We start from the raw sequence: 26,371 nt of genomic DNA on the forward strand, positions 1-26,371 counted from the left end.
TAAATATTTTTGTCTTTACTACAATAAATGCCGAAAAATAAATCCAATGGTCTTGACTTATTTAGCTTGGCTATCGGCAAAATAGGAGAAAATATCTGGCCAGAGTAAAAAGAAAGCTTAGGATTCTGACGAATCGCAATATGCCCTTTCATATCTCTCATGCAAATTTTACTACAGCATATTTGGGAGATTTTATCCCCATAAAACGATGGTGCTGAAGTTCCGGGAAGGGTAAAGCAAGATATTGCGTCAAACGTTACTTCTCAATAAAATATTCGTGCACAATTTACTTGCCTTTGAAATCATTATACGACCAACTGTAGTCTTAGCGCGGCACAACTTTTGCTCAGTATGTCTACTATGTAGTATTATAATGAAAGGACTTAGGAAGTAAAAGAATGCTAAATACGCTGGCAAATGTTATTCGAAGAGATTTCGAAACTCTGCACATCTCACAAAATGAAATTTAATTGTATACTGGTATCAAAGACCTCATTTGAAAGGGGAAATTTGCATTATTAAAATCACAACTTGGAATCATCTCCTCGCTAAAACATTTCCTCGAAGTAGGAATTCTTTCACGAATCTTATCCTTTAGGGAATCATCATGATGACATTTCAACCAAGCCGTTCTGTTTGTGGACCTTTATTGCTTTTGTAGCCTTTGAATTTCAAGGAAAACGATAATATGGAGGAAACATAGCTGTAATCTATGTACCCCATTCCTGGAATCATCATTTTAACTGCTACTTCGTGTTCGAAAAAAAAATTGACTCCGAGATACTTAAGAACTTATAGTAAAATAATGCTGGGCATATATACTGCAAAATTAATAATCTGTCGTGCAACGGCTCTTTCCTCATCATGGGAAATGATATAATGGATGTACGTAGAATTCAAAAGGAGCGTCATAGTAATTTTCGGCAACAGACTTAAGCATCTTTCACACTACTGGAGACGTCTTGAACATGGAACGTGGAACATGTCGTCATGAATGCTAAATTGATATTCAAGGTCATTCTAGACCATCTTTCAAGAGTAATTGTTCGACATATCTTGTCATGAAAGGTCATAATACGATTTAAACACGGAAAAAAAGATAAGTTATAACTATCGAATTCTCATGAAATTTATCAAACTTTTCGGTACATATGGCACATTGAAAAATTCAGTAACAACTACCAAACCAGTTTGATAAATTCTATCAAACTAGTTTGGTATTTACTACTGAACTGGCCACAGCAGTTCGATGAAAACTGCTAAAATCTAAAGGATAATAATACCGACGTAACGTGCTCTTAAGAAAGATTTTCCACCCAGAAAAAAAAACATTTTTCCGATTAAAAATCATAAAATTAAGAGTATAACATAAGTTTCTGCAAAATAAATACAAAAAAGTGGAGAAAAAATACACTTGCACGTAGCGTTGAACGTGGGCCCCCCGCGTGGTAGAAACAGACTTAACTAGGCTAAATCGGTTGCCATAATATATGATCACACAAACGTCGTAATGTACTATTATTGTAAATGTTGGGACACGGGATTGTATGTTAAATGAATATAACACAAGCCCGATGTAAGTAAATATATTGGATAGACATGGATACAACTGCGGGGTATGCTGGCTACCGGATGAGTGAGCGAGAGCACGTATCCCAGGAACAGTCGTGCACACCAAGCCACCTAGTGAGAGACCCGTGAACTAGCATGGCCTGGTAAGGCGCTCAATATGAATCCTAACAGTAAATAATCAACCTTTGCTTTGAAATGTGAATAAGGTGTGACTACAGTAAGCTTAAGAGGAATACTTGATGCACACAATTGCATTACGTAGTATTTCTTATCAATATCTAGTGCAGATGCACAAGAAAACTTTATTTGCAGTCTTTTTACATCCATGTAGAGATGACTTTAACATGCTGGGTGATATCCTTAACATGGATTGGGTCTAGTATGACGACTTATATCAAATGTTATTAAACATGATCGCGAATGATTATACCTCAGGAATACCTCTAATTAAAGTTTTAATGAGTCGAAATACACAAACAGCTTAATATCCAAGATAATACGCGATTCAATCATTGTCTTTGATGCACCAGCTTACGGATAAAATTTCAATTTAAAGCAGAAATAAACAGAAAAATAAACGTAAAAAAATTAAAAAGTTATCGCCATCACAAATAGTGAAAACGAAATCATTTCTACCGACCTATCTTTTATGTAAGGCCTGTTCAAGAATCATTCAACTGCAAATGTGTTTTGGTATAAACAAAAGAGGAACGACAGACCGTTCGATAGATTACGAAATAAATCAAGTGCTTAGTGATTTACATCAAAGTTTAAGTATATTTAACAAAAATACTCCCTATCACAAAATTTTGATAGTTTTAATCAAATCTTTTTTTCTGTGTAGGAAATCAAATAGAACCTGTTCTAATTTGGTTAATGCATTCAAGCATGTTCCGTTCCGGTCCACCAAAATCGATCACGCAAACGTACGTTAACTTGTACGTGTTAATGTACCGTGTAACCAGTCCTTTAGAGGGGTGTTTTTCCAAAACCTTACTGCTCGCCAGTGAAACATTGTTGGGTTGGTGCCCGTGGTTGGCGCATGTGGCATTAAGGTAGCTCCCTACCGTCACATTTTTGGGACCATTGCGGGCGTCCACCGAAAGGCTTATAAAAAGCTTCCGATCCGCATACGACGAGATAAAGTACGTTGGTACGTCAAACCATGTTTGCGCGCTGCCTCGGTTTCCCACATGTCAAACCCAAGATTGATAATGGGACGTGACTAGGGCTACATTTTTCCTGGCAAGTGTTGGAGATAGAGGGAGTTTTTTTTTTAGGCTAAGTCCACTCAGAGAGTTTAGGCATCCTATGACCCAGCCCAGAGTAATAAGACTCAAAGTCTGGAGTACCATTACCACGAATATTACAAAAGGGTCCTCCAGTCGGCTTTCAGATAGGTTTTCACTCACCGCGCAAATAAATGGACTTACATTAATCCCCAATCTCGTCGCTGACGGGTAGACCAATCCGAATTTCAAGGTGAAATCAAGTATAATGAGGGCTTTTACGCGAAATTATCATCCCTATATTATAGAGAGATATTACGTCCAATGTGAAGATGCTTTTGTGAAAAAGCAGTTTCACAATACTAATAATATCTAGTACAATATCTAGTAAACCGTTTCATGCATTACATAGGCACCTTGGGGTTTGTGTTTACCAATTAAATGGAGATAATTTGCCAAATTTGGTCGAAACCGGTGCCCCAAGGGTCAAACACCGGATCGTATTTTGATGAAATGGCTCACATGATTCCCTTTTACTTTGACTTGTAATCCATCTTTCATTTGCACTCAAGATGTGAGTGTGGAGAAAAATGGAGAAGGTGAGGTGCACGGAGAGGAAACGACTAAGTGCTGGACATGGTGGGTGAGCGTAGGCAGCTTCTGGATGAGATACGGAGGAGATAGAGGGTATGATTGGAGCGAGTACTTAGAAGTGAGGAGATGTTGAAAACAATATTACATAGAGGGTATAATGTTGGTAAATGAGGGATGGGATGGAAGAGAATAGGATTTTTAGATAGGATGAAAATTAGGAGGGCTGTTTAATTGTGAATTAAAGAGGGAATCTCATGTAGGGAGGAAAGGCTGCCAGAACACTTCCTAAATACTGCATGCAAACCTACTTTAATAGGTAGAACACTAAAATAAATAATAAATTCATTTTCATTATTATATGACCAAATCATAGCCGTTTCCTAAGCAGAAAAATTAACAAACTTTCTGATAAACAGAATTAACATTAAAAAGAAAAACATGGTGCTTTCACATTAATATTTATTCACGACCATGGTTTCAACGCTAGACGTCATCATCAGGTGAACTCTACAGAGGTCCATCTCATCCTTTTATACCAGGCTAGGAGGAACCATCCCCCCTCCACCTGCCATGCCCTTCCTAACGGAGCCTCCTCCACCTAACTTCTTTCATACCATGTGACCAAGTTTTTCCCCCCTCCCTCTTCTCTTTTGACCAATCCGTTCAACCTCGTTACCTTCCTCCCCCACCAAGCCTGGTATAAAAGAATGTGATGGACCTTTGTAGAGTTCACCTGATGATGACGTCTAACGTTGAAACCATGATCGTGAATAAATATTAATATGAAAGCACAAAGTTCTTCTTTTTAATGGTAATAATGAATCGCTTTTACCAAGTTACGCCTCAAACAATCAATTTGATAAACAGAACTTCAACAATGAAATGCTATACTCATGACCTTAATATCTCAAAGGAAAGATAAGGCCTTCAGTGTAGCAGTAATGCATCCCCGTGGTGGCAGAAAATTTTCAGAGACTTCCCGATCACTGCTTGAATGTTGCGTGGAAGACATTTAAAGCTCAACACTCCGTCCGTCGGATGGGCCGTAAAGCCGTGGTCCCCTTGGTACATTTCGTTAAGAACAGGCTAATGCCGACGCCGGGTTTCTCTCCGCCCTTCCTTCCATACCCTTCCCTCATGGCGCATATGACCTCAGCTGCCGGTCGCCTCCTTCAATTGCCAACCAGGAGAGACTCAATGAGACATGAGTATGGTCTGGAAGAGGTGTGGTCGGCAGTAACGTATATAAGTTGAAGGGAGGACTGATGGTCTTCGGGAGGAACACTATAAGAAGGAAGAGGGAGCTGAGATTTAGTGAAGTGAGGGGAAGAAATGAAACTTTTTGAGAAGATATAAGCAGTAAGGCGGAAGCCAGGAGAAGATGATGACATTGGATGAGGAAATAGGGGAAAAAACCTCGATTAAGACAAAGGAACGGGTCAGGAATCCTGCAGGCTCTTTTATTAATGCATGCAACGGTTTACAAGGCATTGTAATATTGTAAAACTACAATTACACGAAAGCGTCTTCGCATCACACGCAATATCTCCGGGAACAAGGGAGATATTACAACGTGTGAGGGCTCACGGGAGCCCTTCGAGGATACAACACACCGGGGCCGGGAACCAAGCCAGTGGCTTACACGCCCGATCACCCGGGGAGGGGGAGGAGAGGAAGGGAAAAAGGAAAGAGGCGCCGCCGCGATAGGAGCACGACGACGCCTCTGGGAGAAGAAAGGTGCGGAAGGAACGGGAGAGGGAAAAACACCCCAACGCTATAAAAGCGAAGAGGGCCCTACTAATAAGCGAAACCGGGCAAAGCCATTAATGTGCCAGCGATTTTAGAGGATTTTCCTATGAGGAAGAAAAATTCATCGATCAAATCGCTAGCTGGAATATTACAGTATGCAATGTCTTAATTTTAAGGTTATTATTATTTATTATTATTTTAAGGAAAATTATTATTAATTGATTGTTTGATGGATTGGCCAACGTTACACCTCCACTCAGATTTTTTTTCTTCAATACATGTGAAATATTTCCCAAGCCAAACTTTTTTCATTTGGAGAAGATAGTTGGCATCAGATCGATTGTTGACGAGATCACTGAGTGGAAATACATCGATAGCATTAAAATACGAACAGCTGTCGTAATTTCTGTCTTGAGAGACAGCACTCGAATATGACGAAAGTAGAGCTCTTAATGCTTAGCTACATGAATTGCTAATTACGCGCGAAAAAAAAATATTTTCTTCACATAATATATTCAGAAACGCTTACATTACTACATTTCAATAACTTTTTCTGCATTTTTTTTAATTTTTTGGAAACATTTTAATATGTATCACACATGATACACTGTGGTCATAGAAAATTTTACATAAAATGGAAATGAATCCATCACAGATTTGGAAATTTTCCACAAATGGTTTTAATTTCACATTTTCATTGAAAATTTCTCATTGGCGGCCGCACCTTTACTAATTATTACATAAATAGATACCACTCGGGTTAATCTTCTCACTCTTTTATCATGCAGGCAGCTGACTTACTTCAATATAATTAGAAGCTGATCACCTTTTGGCACCAAGTGACTGCTTCGAGAACCATCTAACGATTTGATCGTTGGATCATTCTTCCTCATTGAATGATCCTCCAAAGTCGTTAGGACATTAATAGCTTCGCTTGGTTTCGCTATTTAGTGGGCCTTCTTCGCTTCTTGTTGAAGTTTGAAGTGTTTTCCCCGTCCCGTTCCTTCCGCTCCTATCCTATCCTAGAGGCGTCGTCGGGCTCCTATCGCGGCGGCGCCTCTTTCCTTTTCCCTTCCTCTCCTCCCCCTCCCCGGGTGATCGGGCGTATAAGCCACGGGCTTGGTTCCCGGCCCCGGTGTGTTGTATCCCTGAAGGGTTCCCCTTGCTACGAGAACCACATAGCATAACGGCGGGGTGTATCATATCTGATACCTACACCATGCGTTAGAGAGCAACAATGGTGCACTTCAGAAAAAAACGGCAAAGAGTGTAGTATATCATACATGTTAAAAACGCAGTGAAGGGTAAATAATTTCATGTGAACGTCGAAATCGGTTAATTAAATAAAATAGCGTGGAAAATTCCTACAGCTGCTTGTATTTAATTACTATGGTTGACATATACGTCACTCACAATTTTCAGCCAGAAGCAACTGTACGCTTGACTCTAACATCCGTTTTGGGACCCTACCGTCGATCAGACTGCGAAAATATTGGTTTTGTATTCCTGACGTCAACTCCATCCATCACGTCCACCTTGAGGGATACGTGCTACGACTTCGCGTTGGTAGGTCGACTCCCTGGCTTCCAGAATACCTTCATTGCTGCCAATACAGTTCCACCCTCCTTTATGCTACCCAACCCCCGTAAAGGTTTCCGTTCAAGAACATATTGCTGCTCCCTGCCGCGGGGTTATTCCAAACTCACCATGCCTGCTGGCAACCCATGTCACAAAACGCAGAGTCAAAAGGTATGTCGACTTCTGATATGAATCTTAAACGGATTTACCCCGGCAGATCGCTTTAGAGATTTGACAAGTTTCTTACGATCTGGCAGATTAGGATCAGTATCATCTTAGCAAAATTAGCAGTGTCGGAAGGCACTTTCCGTAACTTTTTTTAGAAGTGAAATATTACTCTGCATGTTTTGTTTATTACAAGTTATTATTTAAATTTTATTCAAAAATTTTGTTTTCTTCGTAGTTTTCCGCGACGTTGTCTAGATGATGTCTCCATACTTCTGGGTTTCACCGCGTGGATTTTCTTTGCGACGACCTGAAGACGCCGGTTGGAATATCGAAGATTCTGTCGTCGCAAGAGAAACCCAGAAGCATGGAGACAAATTTTGTTTTAGTTAGGAATGTGTACATTGAAAATTTTGAGGCACCAAAATTGATAAAAGTGTTATTTGACATTTATGTCTTTTGTTAACCAGTGTTGGAACGGAGTACCGGCGCATTCCGGCACGATGCCACCACTGATGAGGATATAATATGACTTCAATTTGAAGTATTGAAAGAGGCGGCTGTCGTATCTCTCCCTTCATTTCCTTGCTCACTTGCAAAGTCAGCGTTTTCCTTTTGCTTTCGTTTCCCACGATCCCCACGACCCAATTCCTTCGGCCTCAGGAAGTGCTGTAATGACCACGTACGGTAAGACATGCTGTGAACGTGATCTTGCTTTGCACCCGAGCCAATAACTGAAGCGCTGACGAGAGGTAGACGACGGCTCCTTGGTCAGTTGGCGTGGGTACGTAAACGAAGAGAGAATAATGCGTGATAGTACCCGACATGAATTCTTCCTTCTTTTCCGTGCGACTTAGAGTATGATATAAATAAAAAACTGACCTACCTTTCGTGAAAAAAAGGAACCATTACATAATAATAATCTTTTCCAATTCAGAACCATTATAAAAACGATGTTAAAAACGCTGGGCTGGAAATCTTTAGAGTCAAGTAGGAAGAAAGCACGCTTGAAGTGTATATTTAAAGCTTACAGTGGGGATCGTGTGTGGAGGAAAACAAAGCGGTTAAAAGGACCAAGTTATTTGGTGAGGAGGGATCATAATTATAAGATTAAGGCTCCATGGCAGCTGTCAAATAGACTAAAAATTTCCTTCCTATATCGGGGGATAGAGGATTGGAATGATTTACCGGAGGAATTTGTTTTTAGCCCTACCCAACTAACGCCACTATATTTATCAATAGAATAAATAAAATTGAATTTTGAGGGCTTTATAAACGTAGATTTTTTGAATTTGGTGTTTTTGTTTTTTTTTACTTTGGTCTTCGTATATTATTGTGTAAAAATGGATTTTGAGGGCAATGTAAATGTAGACAAGTATTGTTTTTTGCTGATTTGGTGCTATGTTCATTGGGACATGTATTGTGCAAAAATGGTATTTTGAGGGCTTTTTAAAAAATATTTTGTGTCTAGTATTTTGTTTTGTATTTTTGGTTTTATGTATATTTTTGTATGTGATGTAACCTATCAACCAAGCTGGTACTTTGCATTTTATATTTTTGTCTTAATGTACTTTCTGACTTTATGTTACCATCCGACTTCATGGTCGACTTGTAACAATTTATGTAATAATAATAATAACAATAATGTAATAATAATAATTGTATGCTTTTATACCTTCATTATTCCCAGAGAGGTAACGTCAAATGAGAAGACGCCTTAGTGAAATTGCGGTTTTACAGCATTGCAATATCTAGTAAACCGTTGAATGCATTGCCAAATAACTCCTGGAGAATTGTATAATAATCAAATGAAGACGATTACCTAAATTTGATCGAATTCGGTGACCCAATGAGGAATCATCCGACGGAATTTGGAAATGCAGTATTGACCCTTTTTTATTTTGTTTTTTTTTATCGAATTTTATAATTATATGCCCAAACAACAGACGCTTCTCTGGCGGAAATATTAGTAAACTCTGAAAAAAGAGCTTCGACAGTGAAATGTTAAACTCATGACCTTAGCTCTTAGGAGAGGCTCATGTATGCAAAGCATTCGGTGCAAAATTTGTTTTATATAAAAATAATCGTTGCAAATAATTTTTTCATAAAACAAATTTTGAACTTAATTTTGCCATCTATAAAACAACAGCAAGGTGAAAAATTCATACTTTTAAACCAACGAAGTCATAGTTCCCAGTCAAACCAATGCAAATAGCGTTTCGTAATATTTTATCCCAATCATGAACCACCCAAAATTTGTCATAACTGATTCGTAGAATTAATAAATATCGTTTTGTTGCCAATTATTTTTATGAATAATAGATATTACCACGGCGAGGTATTGGATATTTTTAGGAAAGATTTTAGAGTTAGCAAAATTATTTACATAGAAAACAGAAATGAAAGGATTAACTTAACGGCAAAAAATCAGCATTTTCTCTTGGGCCAAAGTAAATAATAAAATGCCTTACTAACGGTGCAGGGAAATGAAACTCCCTTCGGTGATAGTAAATATTTTTTTAATTTGAAGTTTGAAGCATTACTTTAAATTTTTCTGCGTGGATGTGATGAAAAAAATTACAATAAATCACGCCAAACAATGAACTTGGAACGTAATGTTTTTCCAGGAGAGCATAAGTCGTTTTACAGAAAAAAATGCAATAAATTCAAGTAAAAAACAAAAAAACTAGCTTCTCAATTATGGGCGTAATTTGAAAAAAAAATGGGCATAATGGACGCCATCCAGTATTCTTCTGAAGAACTATCATCAAACAGCAGCACGCAAGGTATTGAAATAGGGCAGTTTCCTCCATCCAAGAAAACGAAAGGCATTGTTTGCGATTCGTTACCCACCAATAGTGTTTTCCTAATATACAAATTATTCGGTTTCAGAAATCCCAGTTTAGACGAATGTTAATGGTAAATTATAACCTCATTTGAAAAAGGCCAGATTGGCGCCCATGCGATGCCACTCCACGTGACGTCACATAGGCCCAAATGCTATACGAGTAGTCAAGAGTTTTGCATCGCCTGAGATTACCAATGCATTCGAGAGGCACAGAGCTCAGGGAAACATCTCTTAATAATCACCTATTAAAATTGCATAGGGTCGGAAAGTTTCCTTCGTTTGATAGGGTATTAATAATCCTTATTTAATCCAAGCGCTATCTGCTAACAGGGAACTCTGCTATATGCTAGCAGCCTGCGTCGTAGCGGCGCCCATAGTCTCGCACCAAAGTGGTCTCACACACCGGCAGCTGAAACCAGAATGACGTCACACGGACTTTTCCCAGTATTCATACTTAGCCGTCCCGTTTTCGCGAGCTTGAAAATTGCCACTTTTCATTTAATTTGAAATACGATCTCCAGGAATAATAATCTTTCGATTTAGGAAATTAAAAAATATATATATAAAACCAGCCTATTGAGTCGAGTTGCTTTTCCGTTCCTGTCATCTACTTGTCCCTCGACCATTGATTTCATCGGGCCGCGTTGTCACAATATATGAGCAATAAGGCTGTTTCGTCTTCTTATCACGATTCCCATGGTGCTTCTCTTCTCTCCTACACTTCTTATGATTTTTTTCCTTACTAACTCGGTCGTTCCATTTTATCCTCATCATTCTTCTGTATCACCATGTTTTTGCAGGAAAAAAATAACACGTAGGCACTCTATGCCATCTAGCATTCTTCTGCAGAACTAACGCGCACAGGGTATTGAACAAGGTGGCTGCCATAAATACTCGTATAAACTCTATGGTGGCTGCATATAGGAGACCCATTCCCTCTTATATAAGGCTGATTTCTAATGCCAGTCTGCGTTGACACTACCCACACTTCTGAATCATACAAGACAACTGGTTGTATTAATTTTTTTGTAAACCCGTATTTTGTTTTTCTTTTATAATATTTGCTTTTTAAAATCCCTTGCAAAGCCTAATAACATCGGTTGGCATTTAATATTCGAGTATTTACTTCAGTTTCCTCTTGATATTCTTGGTCAATATATACCCCCAAAATGTCTTAATTCGGTTACTTTTTCGAAAGTAAAATTTTCCATTCTAGATTGTTCATCATAATGTCCCTGTGACGGTCTACCCTAAGATATTATGATTTGAGTTCAATTATCTCCACTCCAATCTTTTTAGCTTCATTTAGTAGATTAGTGGCCACGCTTTCCAAGGTATTTTCACCTTCTGCTAGCAGTGCTACGTCGTCGTCTGCAAAGGCTAAGATATTGACTTTTGTATCTAATCTAATCCCTTGATCTTGCAGTTTAACCTTTTGTAGGGAATTTTCTAAAGCTAGATTAAATAATACAGGAGAGAGTCCATCTCCTCGTCTAACTCCAGTGCGTACATTAAATTCTCTTGACAGTTCACTGTTGATTCTAACATGGCATCTAGATTCTTATGTGCATGTTTTTGCCAAGTTAATCAATTTCTAAGGGAGTCCCCTCTGTTGTAGGTATTCTCACAATTAAGACTCTGCTATTGTAGTATATTAAGGTAACCAAATTTTCACGTGGAAAAATTGTTTTAAATTTTCTCTATAAAAGCGGATAGTTATAAATATTTTGGTAGCAATTTTTTAACAGTTCTCTTTTAATCGATTTCATGATTCACTAATTTGGTATACCAGGACTATCTACGGTGATATCTTTTCGGAGTTACCCGCAATCCACAAACTGTGCGAAAATTAGCTTCACTGACTAAAGCACTCAACCGGAATCCGGGAGATCCGGGTTCAAATCCCGGTGGAGGCGAATGAATTTTTACCCTGTGGATTTTTCGTACATGATTCGCCACTAAAAATCAAAAAATACGAATAAAATGAGATTTTTAAAAAACGCGCTTTTTCTAAATACAAGGTAAAAGTAAAAAATAACTTTTTTATCACTCATAGAATAATGCGTGAGTGCTGATAAGGGTTAGGTAAAAATATTGCGAGCCAATCCTTACGTATTTTCCTTTAGGGCTCTCCTACATTCATTCATTATGACCCTAATCAGCACCCATGCTTTTCTTCGAATGAAGAAAAGTTTTTTCTGAGTGCATTTGATACTCCTTTTTGGAAAAAGCTTGTTTTTCACCAATTTTTATTCCATTTTTTCCATGAAAACCGCCATAAATGTATGGTGGAGTTGGTGGGAATAATAAATTTTTTAAATCATTATAATCTGACGGTGAGAGCTCCCCTCGGATGATTTTTTTGCTATTTTTTTAATCGGTCTTTACTCGCATTTTACCACATTCCACCTAAACAATTTATGACTGTTTCCAGGCAGGCAATTTTAATTCTCAATTTCCCATCCATGGTCAACTTTTAGTTTTGGCATGAATTATCATTTTCGCTTAAAATATTTTATTGGTTTTTGGAACTCGAGTCGTTTCATTTAATTTTGCGACCGGAACCCTTATCCCTGGTAATCCACCGCACAAACATATTTTGATATGCTACTCTAGATAAAACTAAAAGGCCCGCACCACCAAAGGAAGATTAATACGACCACAGAGCTGTACCAGACTTGCTTGAGGATCACGATGGATTCGGTCCAAGCCTGTGACAATGTTATTTTTTCTGATAACGTCATTTCATCAACCTAAGCTTAAAGTTGAAAATAGTATTTGAACATGTGTATGATCTTAGGTTTTCCCGGCGTATCAGTTGCAGAAAGGTTTCTCGGGTTTTCCACCGGTTGATGTCGTCCATGTCTCCCGACGTTTCGATCCGCGACTTGCTGATCATCCTCAGGGGATCTTCCGAATGCACACCAGGAGTCTACGAAATTCCATGCGAGTGCGGAAAGCGATACATTGGAGAGACCAGTCGGACTATTGAAACTAGAACGAAGGAACATCAGAGGTACTTACGGCTGGCCCAACCGGAAAAGTCTGCAGTGGCGGAGCATAGCATCAATGAAGACCATGCCATACAATGGAAGGAGACGAAACTGCTATGCCGAGCACATGGCTACTGGGACCGCCTTGTCAAGGAAGCCATTCAGATCCGCATCAACCGCAAAAACTTCAACAGGGACACTGGTTTCCAAATCAGCAATGTTTGGAGACCAATAATGAAGTCCATTATATACGACAAAAATGGCGGGAAAACCTCAACAAGCGTGAACCAATCAGGTTACACCTGAACTCGGAGGGAGTGTATATATACGGAAAATTTTTGAAGAACGGCATTCGGAAGATCCCCTGAGGATGATCAGCAAGTCGCGGATCGAAACGTCGGGAGACATGGACGAAATCAACCGGTGGAAAACCCGAGAAACTTTTCTGCAGTATTTGAACATGATTCACTTAATTTAGAGACCTTAAATAGAAAACTTATAGCCTTATTTTTTATTCTTATGATGCATCTGGTGTGTTCGTGATCTTTCAAACTTTTTGAAATACAGATATAATGTTTTGCCTGCATTCCATGCATGACCAGAATCATTATTAGTCAACTCCTGGAGAGCTTGGCAACCAGTCATGCTCTCTATTCCTCTCTCATCCGATACCTTTTCATAGCGACGTATATCTTCTCTTTTGCATCCTTTATAACCTGTCCTATGTAACTCATTCGGGGTCGTCCCTTGCCCTTTTTCCCTTTCACCAGTCCTTCAACAATAGGGTGGTTTCCTATTATTTTTTATTACCAAAATCGAAAGATTATTACTCCTGGAGTACGTATGTCACGCTTTTAGATTTTTAAATGACGATATCTATTATTCGCGATTAATTGAAAAGTGAAAATTTTCAAGCGCGCGAAAACGCTACGGGTTAGTATGAATAATGGGGAAACTCCGTGTGACGTCGTTCTGGTTCCCGCTGCCGTTGAGGTGACCTTGGGGCGAGGCTTTGAGCGCTGATACGACGCACGCTGCTAGCGGGTAGCCGAGTACACTGCTAGCTGGTAGCGCTTGGCATAAATAAGGATTATTAATACCTTATCAAACGAAGAAAACTTTCCGACCTTAGCCAGTTTTAATAGGTGATTATTAAGACATGTTTCCCTGAGCTCTGCGCCTCATGCATGCATTGGTAATCTCAGACGATGTATAACTCCTATCTTCTCGTATAGAAACTAGGTCCCTGTGACGTCACGTGGAGTGGCATTGCGTGGGCGCCAATCTGGCCGTTTTCAAATGAGGATAAAAATGGACCATTGCCATTCGTCTAAACCGGTATTTCTAAAACCAAATAATTTGTATATTATGAATACACTAATGGTGGGTAACGAATCGCAATCAATGCCTTTCGTTGTCTTTGATGAAGGAAACTACCCTATTGTCTTCATCAGGCCATCATGCCTGAAAATATGGACGGCCGTCTCCTGCTTAAGGTTTTTAGCAGGCTTCTCTTTTCTCCCACTCATATTAGCACTTCCTCGTTAGGTACTTAAGCGTTCTTTTCACACGGTCTTTCCACACGGTCACATTTTGTCTTCATCAGTCTTCGGTAGCACCACATTTCGAATGCTTCCAATGTTGACTTCTCTGATGCTGTCAACGTCTTAGCCTCGCTTCCATAGAGAAACATGCTCCATATGTAGCATGTTTCTGCCACCTGATGAATTGTTTCCTTACTTATATGCTTGTATTCTCAGCTATAATAAAATTCTTCTTTTTGTAGAAAGGCATCTTCGCCTGCGCCATTATAATGACTATTTATTGTAAGATTATCTAAAGTTGTAGTAGCTGCGACTCCTCGGGATTATGATGTGGTTATTTCCCTTGCCTTCCACATCGCAGTATTACAGCCGTTAAAGTAAATGTTACCACGCCTGCAGTGAAATGAGTGTCGCTGTACTGACCACCGTTGTCTCCACCCTCACTCCTATAAAGAAGTGCTGCTGCCCTCACCCCGAGGTGATGTGAGGCATAATTGTCGGCAGCCTCCCATCGCCAAGTCACGGCATCTTCACAGGTTTCGTGTATCATTTAGATTGCCTATCTTACCCAGGGATAGACCCATACCACCTCGGAATGTCGCCGATTTTTGTCCACGACTGCTTATTCGACAAGTAAACTCGCTCATGTCGCAGCTCACCTCAATATCTACTCAGAGGTTGACCCACTATCCACAACTTGATGACTTAAAGCTCAGTCGTGAGCCTTGCGTTATAAAAACTTCAAAGGGTAATTTCCATTCACATTAATACAACACATTAATACAAAACTTAACTACCGACCATGGTTTCAACATATTGTCATTATCAACACAAATATTATGTGATATCGATGTTTACTAGGATAAATAGAATGAATTGATACCACACATTAATACAAACCTCACATACCGACCATGGTTTCAACATATTGTCATTTTCAACACAAAATTTGTGTGATATAGATGTTTACTAGGATAAATAGAATGAATTGATATCACCCATACAAGACTTGAAATTAAATGAAGCCACCATAAAATGCCTTTCCTACGGGGATTGAAAAAAAAAATTGCCAACTTTAGTCCCGATTCATGAAAACGACTGAAAGCTCTCGCGAGGCAGCACTCGCCAAAAATTGATTTCGCGAGTGAAATAACACACCCAGTCACAGTTATTATCTTTCTATCTATCAGCATTTCAAAAGCCGAAAAAGTGCATGATTGGCAGAACCACTACCGCAAACAAGCGATGGAGACATCATCGGACGGCAAAATGTCACCCCTTTCATCCTATCAGGGTTTCCTATTGATTTCACTTTTTGCCCTGGAACTGCAATTAAGATAGGCTTCGCTTTATTTCTAAAGCTTTTGTTATTTTGTATTTCCTAATTTGATCCCAAATTCGGATAACATCAAAGATTTAGCCGAATACTGGTACAGCTTTAAAATTCAATAAATGCCCGCCTACAGCGCGCGAGTCGTATGGATTGCGTCATAATAACTGTGAATGAGGGTGTAGTGCTGAGAATGGTCATCCAGACGACTCTGGGCTCACTCACATTCACAAATGAAAGGTCCGCTTCTATTGTGTAGCTTTTGTAGCCCCGAGCGACGACAGATTCACTGAACATCCAACAGCTCTCCTATTGTGGCCACTGTCATTCGAAAATGTAGGAAATAGGAGAAAAGTTAATTTCATTTTGGTAACCGAGATGAAAACAATCGAAGAAGGGCAGGTAGAAGAGAAGAAGGGCAAGGCACGGCCCCGAATGAGTTACATAGGACAGATACAGGGGAGAGTTGCCGAAATTGCACCAACATGCTAGAAACCAATGTATAAGATATACATGCAATCTAATGGCTGCATTAGGAACTTCCTGCACCACTACGCAAACCACACTTCAATGGTGGCCACCAGTGTAGTGACAAGCCAGGTGCGTAGGTATTAGGAAAATAAGTGTCTCTTCTGCTATTTTTTCGTCTTTTTACAAGATTATCGAAAATAAATAAGTTTTATTCACAAAGTTTTAGCAACATATCATATTTTTGTGGCCCACTGTGTTTCATTTAGTGCTATTAACAGCGTGGTATGATCACGTGTTCAGGCGGTGGAAATGATTTTATATAAAATGGCGGACGCTCATAAATCGCACCACGTCTTTCTATACCTGTGCATTGTGAGGAATCATAAAAAAGCTGCCGTGAAAAGACTATTCCAAAGCATAATCACTTCTATAAAAGACTTGTAAATCTTGTTTCATTTATTACAGATTTTTTATCAAGCAAAAAAACTACATCTATCATTAATGTCAAAGATATGACTTATTTAACTTTTTTCGTTCCTTATGTTACGGGTATTTTAATGCACATGTTTGCTCTGTTCAGGGATCTAAAAACTAATCTTAAGTAACTTGCCTTTCTGCCACCCATTTTCGTTGAAACATCATTTCCTAATTTTGGCCTTCAGGGGTGCGATTTCGGAAACAGGTTGCCAAAATCGCACCGTTTGCAGAGGATTGAAATTAAATTTTTATACATGTGTTAAACTTGGGATTGACTGTACCCAAAAATTGCGAGATAAGTAGACATTCCGCCTCATATTAATCAGCATTTAAAACTTATATTGTGTCAGGTATGTTTGAGTTAATTCGTTCTTTTTTCAAAAATTCTTTTTTTTTGTGCGATTTAGGCAACCTTCCCTGTAAAGAATGTGAAAGAGAAGAAATGCGTCACTATGAATAGGCTAGCGGATAGGAAAGAGGAATGGAAAGATGTGTCAAAATAATCTTACGAATATTGACCAACCAACTAGTGATGAAATGATAGAAAGAAGACTAAAGAATGATTATAATACAAATATTGTTTATTAAACTGTTAGTTTGCTTAATAAATCAGCGAGAATAGTTTATTTATTAACCTTTATCAATAACTCCATCAATTTTAGTTGAAATGTGTTGAGTGATGAGCCGGAACCGTGACATTCCAATCACTTCGTTAACTGTGACTGCTACTCATCAGCAACGGTGATTCCCAACTCTTATTGCGATCACCGAGGAAAATTACTCATAAAATTCAGCCGTGATTTGCGGGCACTGCTATTCCTGCTATTTTCTCCAATTCCAATGAATGAGCCCTCCGCAATAGTAACGAATAAACTTATAGAAAATTGGAAAATTAGGCAAAAAAATTTTTGGAGGGATTTGTAGCGATACTGAGTTTATATTGCGATACTTAAGTAAATTTGGTATGGTAAAGGAACTGATAAGTGGAAATCATTAAAATCCTGTCGGTTTCATATTCTTTACTTAAACCGTTACCTGTAAATTTCGCAAAGGGCGTCTAATTGGTATGGTATTTGGAGGAGGCGACCGACAGCTGAGGTCATTTGCGCCATGAGGGAAGGGTAGGTAAGGAAGGGTGGAGAGAAACCTGGCGTCGGCATTAGCCTGCTCTTAACGAAAGGCACCAAGGGGACCACGGCTTAACGTCCCATTCGACGGACGGAGTGTTGCGCTTGACATGTCCTCCACACAACATTCAAGCAAGGATCGGGTAGTTTCTGAAAATTCTCTGCCGCTGCCGGGATTTGAACCCGGGCCCACCGGGTGGGAAGCCAACACTCTAGAAATCACACCAACCCGATCCCCGAGGGTGTCTTATTGATCACAAATGATGAAAAAGACATCCTTGATTAGACGTAACATTGCTGCAGTTGGTAGCAGTGGTAGCAGCCGAAGCTATCTTTACCGTATGCACAGTGGCATTGATTTAGAGTATTTAGTAATTTGGTCATCCGCAGTGATCGGCTACTTTCTCTTCAAGCACAGGTAGCGATGTATCGCTCATCACTTGGTGGCAGCGTGACCGAGTTCACAGTCACAGTGATTTCGAGTAATAAGATACCGACAGTGACTGCCACTATTCAGTAACGGTGATTCAATCTCAGTTAGCGATACATGGCTCATCACTTTTACCAACAGGTGCTTAATTATTCTCTATGATGAAATTTTATTGAATCAATTACTCCATCTCTTCAAGGTTTGTAATCGCATCCACAGTTTAAAATTGATTATTCTGCATATTTCCGTTGGTTAAAGCAGTTTTTCACTATATGATAAAAAGTATCTCGTCCCCAGCATATTTTTAGAGTTATAATTCCACCCGTTTTCCCCGTCAATAACTTGGGATTATGCCACTGATTAATTTAAAGGATAATGAGAATAGCAATAGGTTGCACTCCAGTAAAAGCTATCAAATCTTTGGAAATTACGATGGATTCTTTCATTCAAAGTACCACCGTTTAACTCATATGACCGTAATAAAAGCAAACGCGATTAACTTTTCCCAAAAACAACTCATCAGAGTTGAAACGAAAAACCTCAATTAATTATAACCTGATGACTATTCTTGCATGAGAATAGGGTGGTTTCCTATTATTTTTTTATTGCCTAAATCGAAAGATTATTACTCCTGGAGTACGTATTTTACGCTTTTAGATTTTTAAATGACGATATCTATTTTTCGCGATTAAATGAAAAAAGAAAATTTTCAAGCGCGCGAAAACGCGACGCTTAAGTATGAATGTCGGGAAGTCTCTCCGCGTGACGTATTTCTGGTTCCCCCTCCCGCCCTGCGAGGTGACCTTGAGGCGAGGCTTAGCGCTGATACGACGCAGGCTGCTAGCGGCTAGCCCAGTACCCTGCTGGCTGGTAGCGCTTGGCTTAAATAAGGATTATTAATAACTTATCAAACGAGGAAAACTTTCCGACCTTAGCCAGTTTTAATAAGTGATTGTTAAGACATGTTTCCCTGAGCTCTGCGCCTCATGCATGCAATGGTAACCTCAGACGACGTATAACTCCTATCTTCTCGTATAGAAACTAGGTCCCTGTGACGTCACGTGGAGTGGCATCGCATGGGCGCCAATCTGGCCCTTTTCAAATTAGGATAAAAATGGACCATTGCCATTCGTCTAACCCGGTATTTCTAAAACAAAATAATTGGTATATTATGAATACACTAATGGTGGGCAACGAATCGCAATCAATGCCTTTCGTTTTCTTTGATGAAGGAAACCACCCTATTGAATATTGACTAATTCCAATATGGAAAATTCTATTTACACAAGTTGTGTTTCAGGTAATAAAAAACAATTTAAACCAAAAACCACCCTTTTTCTGCAGTGAATACATTTTCATAAAATAAGTTGCGCGATGCTACCGCACCATTTCACTCATTAATTCGCAATACACTGGATAATTGAGGGTTAAACAGGAAAATGTCGCTCATGTGTGTACAAATATTTATTTACACTTCTTATTTTAGCGCCAGTACATGCACGACTACAAGCATGCGATTAATTACAAACCTTGTTGAGATGAAGTAATTGATTCAATAAAATTTCATCATAGAGAATAATTAAGCACCTATTGGTAAAAGTGATGAGCCATGTATCGCTAACTGAAATTGAATCACCGTAAAAATCATTTTCAGGGTGCAGTTTTAGGTCCATACTTTTGTAGCGCAGAATTTCATATATATATATAATCCAACGCTTCGTGGTCTGAAACGCAAGGAAAAAGACATTTCGGGCGTAAATTATTAAGCTCTGGTACTCACATTTAAGCGTTATGTTCACGGAGCGTAGGCCAATATGAACCCCTATGTCAGCCTTAATCTCGTCCGGAACTCCAGCCTTGTAGGGTACGGTCGCCTTGATGACGCCTACTTCCCAATTTTGACCATAGTTGGAAGCTGTAGGAGAAAGAAAAATTAATTAAGTTATTTTCTCTTTTTTGTAAGACATATTTGAATACATTTATCAGGGGGGACTTTCGGAAATGACAGTGCATATATAGTATGGGAAGAAAATTTATGATACTAGAATTATTTTACAATTTTTTGTAATTCTTATTCACTTAATCAACAAAAATTAGACAAGTTCCATAGTTGTTGATCCATAATTGTTGTTCATTGTTGTTTTCAATTTACTGACTACTGTAAACGGTAATTCCAACAACTTCACCAAATAATTGTTAACCGTTTAAACATTCAACTTGGCAATGTCACCCTCTTTTTTGGTCCTCGACATAAGGAGCATCAAATGTTTTGGTTAAAAACCAATTTGTGGAATAAAATAAGACTAATTTATGGAAGAACCAGTCGGTCCAGGACATGGTTGTTCGTGTACGTTTAATTGTTACGTTTGTTGAATACCCCGGTATTAAATGGCCAATAAGAGCTGTATCCGGTGGTTTGAGAATAAAATAAAATATAAAATAAAAAAATGATAAAAAATTTCTCTTTTGGCAAAAAAAAAATTTGTCGTGTACTTTTCAAAATCTAATAACCTAACGTACCAAGACCCCACGGTAAAAAAAAACTAACGATAAGCTTTTGAGGACCACCTCCAAAGCATTTCTTGAGCAAAATACCGACTGAGCGTTCCCAAAAGAAGAGCGGAGTTTTAACGCTTTATAATATTTACTAAACACTTAACTTTCAGCTATAAATGAAAGAGGAACTAAAAAAGTTTTTTTTAACCAAAAAATCGTATGTGTAACCTATGTTTCAGCCAGCACCCGTTAGAGAGCGTTTATGGGCTATGCTCGAAATTCCCTCTTTCCTTTACTGTAATTGAATTAACATCATCTATTTCTCCATTTAAATGTAATCACTAAACTCTGCCATAGAAATGCCATAAATCGTAGACTCAGGTTGAAAGTGACCCACCGGACCCAACATTACATTGAGTGTTTTCGTCTCAGCATCTCAAGTATACATAAAGATATATTAAAATCAACCCTAGAATAGTCCACCATCAATAATCAATACATGAACCGGACCCTTAAATGTGCGTTTATGGCATGAGTCACTTCGGTAATGCATCTGTCAGCCGTAGATTGGTACATAGCACTGTATTCATCCTGTTCAACGAATGACTGGTGAGGTCCTCCAGTATAAAAGTGAAGCGCCGTAAGAAGCTTAGGCGTTAAAATGCTTTGGAATTATGTAGACCAAAACTCAGGAATTGTGTTATATCAATTAAATTCCTTGCAGGAGAATAAAATTATCACATAAAAGCCATAGCTAATGGTACGTAGACAACCTTCTACAATATATTTCGAGCACTCCTTTAGTTTCCTACGTCAATGCCGAAGATCTTGGCGATTCCCGCACAAAACCGCGTTAGCTGTCGTCCGCTGCCGTCCGTTAAGTCCGCTGTAAGTTATTCGTTCAGCCGGTATAAACGCACGAATTTTTTGTGATCTAATTGAAATTTATTTTTCCAAAACGGAATTCTAAACTCGTGGAATCCAAAGCATCTAATTTTGCCTCCTCTAGCATTCCAATTGCGAGCACATGCAGCAACTATGCATTCATTATGATGAGCTCTAATCACTCTGCTTGCACTCGAAGGGTAAGTCGAGGGGTCTCGACCACTCGACTTTCCCCGCTCGGCTGGAGTCGTGCACGGGCAACGCCACCTAAAGTAAAAGGCCTGAGGACTTCGCTGTGACGTCATGACGCGGAGGCCGAAATCGCCTCCGGAGGCATCGCGATATAAACGAGGGAGAAAAACGCACTTCAGAGGCAAATCGTCTACGATGTTTGATAATGAACATTGGGTTCGAGGAAACTGTCATTCAGAAAGAACGATTGCAGTACTTTACGCTAAAAATTGTAATACAATTACATCGAAGATCAAATGCCCATTCACTTCCATATTATATACTAACTATTATATTCCATATTATATTGATGCTGACGTGAGTTCATTCTAGCGGGAGGTGCGTTACACATTAAATCATTTCGTGAGTTAAAGTGATACGTATCTCGACGTACAGAGTACCAAAAGCTAGCCAAATATTAAGTACATACTACCACCAAATTTTGATGCGCAAGATGTTATTCTATAGGCTTTCTATTCTATCATTGGTACTCGGCATTTTACTTATTCCATTCTCTCTATCATAGAATGAGTAAAACGCCAAAAGTTTCAATGGCAAAATTAGCATTGAATGCAGAACTTGTATGAAATAAAAGTTTTAACTTGAATTAGAAATGAAGATTGAAACTTCATCATATGTTATAAGAAATTGCATGCGTGGCAGAATCATAGTTCCAGGTTCCTATCTCAGTGACGCGACTGGAGGATGAAGTAGAATGCTGCAGCAGACCAATGGAAACGGATGGTGATACCTGTAACTTGTCTTAGATGTGATTAACAGGATAGGCTTACCCCTTTCAATCTCATTATAATTCACATCCAATGCAATAAAACATATTTTTAATGCTTAAAAATGGTTTAATAAGAATTTTTTTCACTTTATAAGAGTTACAATTTTCCTGCTAAATCCAGGTTTACTACAAGCATCACTTAATTTACGGCTGTAGTTCTTCAAAAATATGTTACATGCAACATATACAATTTTTTTAATTCCACTTGACATGTGATGGCCATCAGGACAGACTTCATCACTAAAAAAGTCACTCATTATCAATGCATTCATAGTTACGCTAAATAGAACAGTTCTTTGATTTGCTTCCCTAAGGAACTTCTCTTCCAAAGGGCCACTAACTATTTTACTAAACACAACAAAACAAAACAAAACAGCATTTAACGAGACTTCATGAGGAAGAAAAAGACCTCCACGGCTCAGACACTTAATAAAATCATCATTGTTATTATCCTCCAACATGCAGTCTTTTGAAAAAAAATCCTTACATGAGGAGCAGTTGACCTTCTTAAGGTAGGACCGTACACAATAACCCGCAATGTATGATAGCACCGGTACATGAGAGCTAACACCATTAATGTCATGCGGTTCAACAAAAATCTTGAAATGGATGAACGACCCTGACTCAGAGCCATCCATATCTATGATATCATCATCATCATCACCATTATCAACCGAATCAATCAAAATACTCTCACAAGCCTGTGACTTTAATCGTAACGGCAGGCACGTTTGTAGCCTTAATTTGGTTTCAGACTCATAGAGTTGTCGAATGGATACATGATAGTTGGAGCCTGACAGCCGCCTGTAGAAACCAAAGCGAGCCTCTAGAGCGTCTGTCTGGAATTTTCCTGGCAACATATACTCCATACCCAACTCATTAATGCAATATGAGGCTACCTCAATTAGAGCATGGGTGGTATGCATGAAGGCAGTCCTTGTTTCACGTGATAGATTACCACAACCACTCTCACTCCACCTATCAACCCACTCAAAAACACTCTCTAACAATTTCATTCCTTCACACCCCAAAGTTAATGGCTTTTGCAAAGCATCTCTTAGCCTTAAACCTTTGTAAGGTGTCTTGACATTGACTACCTTCCACCAGTTGGTAATAATCTTAATAAAGGCCGCAGTTCCTAAGGAATTCTCCAGTTGCTTGCTTCTCCCCAAAAAGGAAAGCGCGTTCACCACATTCTCGTTAAAAACTTGGAGAGCAAGTTTCACATTTTGTCGCTCTAAATTTGATGGATAGAGTGCTTTAATGGTTAATGAATGCCCATACCTCACAATGTCACCACACTCAAGGAAATATAATTCACGAACAGTACTGAAAGAAGCTATTTCCTTTGGTTTGCAAGCATCATCGAAATTGGGGTAAAAAAATTGGTGTCCATTGCCTTGGTTAAGCCAATTATTTCTTATGCACTTCAGAATGTGCACAGAGTCAAATAAAAAAAATAATGGCCTTGACTTATCATAGGGGTTGGGGTACACAATACTTAATTTGTTGGGGAAAGAAAATTTTGACACAGCCCTCCTATTGATAGAGTTGTTGTCTGAAACCAGGCTCACAATTCTATATCCAATACCTTCTAATGCCACAATGATGTTTTTAGTGACGGCGAATAATTCATCAGCAGAGAATTTACTCACAGGAAGTATGTACACTACCTCTTTGAAAGAGGACATTAGACTAGACACCATGAATACATAAGCCGTTTTGGCAACACAAGGGGAGTTTTGACTTATGCCTACAATGCTACCACCCTTGTAGTCAACATAAGATTTTACATGAATTTCATCCATCATGAGCCCCACATGTCTTTCATTGGTCTTGAGAGTAGAGAAAACAGTTTTGGCATATGCCAAATTGTGGGTCAAATCTCGCTGAGGGCTTAAATTATAACTGGCACACACTTGGCGGATGGTGGTGGGATGTGGGAGTTGAAACATACCGGAACTTCTGACAAACTTATAAGCATGGGGAGATATTGTAAAGAAAATACTGCAAAAAACAAAAGTTTCACTTCGATAACGATAAGAATGTTTACTACTCATCATAAGCTTTATCTGCTCAGTTAAGAAATTGACTGTGTCAACAAAATCATCAGAGGCGTGCAAAGAGTCCAAGAGCTGCAAAATTACCCCCAATTTATCCACCATACAAGAATTGGGGACAGGTTTGTCACTTATTAACGTTGTTAGCCCTGCTAATACCTCATTTACAGTATTGGTGTCTTTCACATACATTGGGAAGATGAAATTACCAATCTTTTTCAGTTCAGCGTGGTCCATGAACACATTTAACATTAAATCCCGATCAATAATGACACATGCTTTCATTACTGGAAACGGATCTGCGATAATATGGCAAAGAAGCAATTTGTCTTTTTTTTAAATAAAGGAAAAGTCCCCAAAAGATACGAACTTTTGGAGCTTCTCAAAACATTCACCCAATGTTTTGAAGCTCCTTGCCTCCTCGTACAGCCTTCTTTCTTCTATACTATCTCTAATGCACTTCTCCAGTTGCTCCATTTCCTTCTTTCTTCTCTTCTCTTCAGGCTCCAAGCGAGCGTTCACTGAAGTACATGATGGACGTTCGGGAAATACTGATGGTACCGCCCCTTCTCTCAGCCTCGGCGCTGGAAGCTTTACCGTGATCAACTTCCCTGTGCTCTCATCAAACATAGATGTCTCCCACAAAACATCCTCAGACATGAAATGTTTGATGCACACCTATAAATATCAAAAATTGTAACGTTAATAGAGAGAGATGGTTATCTTCCAACTAATTACGATGTACGAATTGTGAATTTCGAAAAAAAGTCTCATCTAGGAAATTGTTTTAGTAGAATTATCTCCTCTTCTGCCATCATAAGAACTTTGGCCAACTTGCGGGGAGATACAAACACATAAATTATATCACGACGCAGCAAAATAGATGGACATTTCATTCATTAACAGGGAACTTAAATCAGGCAGTGCTCATTTTTTGCGAGATAATTGAAAACAAACGCGAGATAAACCCTTTTCGATATCCAAGACCCATGTGTAATTTAATAACTTCCACCACCTTACTCAATGCACACATACTCAACGCACATAACACTACAAAAGGACACTTGAAGTTGGCGGTAAATTATTAAATAACAAACGTATGTCAAAAATTCAAGCACAATAACATATACGTTCGGCATAAGCACGAATTAAAATATTTCCTAAAACAGAAGAATGTATCAAACCCATTTTTGAACTTTTTCCAGGGAATTTTAATTACTGTTTGGTGAAGTTATTAAGTTTAACTATTACATACTATAGTAGAAAGCAATAGTACTTACTCTGGAATAGGTAGTAGGAGTAAAGTTAGTCCTATGAATGCTTCTTGTCCACTTCATCTTCAGCAGCTCATCATCTGGGAATCGAAACACCGAAACTTTTTCACCGCCCACATAATTTCCTCGGCAATGAGGCACACAACACTTATTAACCATTTTCTAGATTAACTTCCGGTGAATTTTAAAGTAATTTCCGGAAAATACGGCAATTAACAGCTTCGATTAACTTAAATCAACGTACAACTATATCACTTTCGCCCTTGAACTCGCGTTAATTCAAGCATGAATATAACACTAGTGATGGGTCGATCATGAACGATTCGATCAAAAAGATTGAATCACTAGGTGAATCAAATGACTCATGATTCATTTCGTTAAACAAGTCGATCATCAATCATCAATCACTCCGACTTCCGGTTTCATATCAATCATCTCGGTTTCCGGTTTGTTTCAAAATTTGGAACGATAGATGCTTGATCTCTTTTCCTCAGGGCAGAAATAGTTGTGAGAAAATTAAATACTATG

At 38.8% G+C, this 26,371-nt stretch overlaps 2 protein-coding genes across 2 annotated transcripts in view; both read right to left on the reverse strand.

The window, feature by feature from the left end:
* LOC124166932 (dual oxidase maturation factor 1-like) overlaps nucleotides 1–26,371 on the reverse strand; it is a 137,554-nt gene that overhangs the window by 85,021 nt on the left and 26,162 nt on the right. The window contains exon 3 of the mRNA XM_046544645.1: nucleotides 19,888–20,022. Within this exon, the coding sequence (XP_046400601.1) occupies nucleotides 19,888–20,022 (135 nt within the window). The remainder of the gene's footprint in view (nucleotides 1–19,887; nucleotides 20,023–26,371) is intronic.
* On the reverse strand, nucleotides 24,549–26,037 carry LOC124166933 (THAP domain-containing protein 1-like). Its single transcript, XM_046544646.1, has 2 exons — nucleotides 25,850–26,037; nucleotides 24,549–25,247 (listed from the first exon to the last, which is right to left on the reverse strand). The coding sequence occupies exons 1-2, from the start codon at nucleotides 26,000–26,002 to the stop codon at nucleotides 24,906–24,908; spliced, it is 495 nt and encodes a 164-aa protein (XP_046400602.1). The 5' UTR covers nucleotides 26,003–26,037; the 3' UTR covers nucleotides 24,549–24,905.

Source organism: Ischnura elegans, chromosome 10, assembly GCF_921293095.1.
Source record: "Ischnura elegans chromosome 10, ioIscEleg1.1, whole genome shotgun sequence".
Taxonomy (NCBI): domain Eukaryota; kingdom Metazoa; phylum Arthropoda; class Insecta; order Odonata; family Coenagrionidae; genus Ischnura; species Ischnura elegans.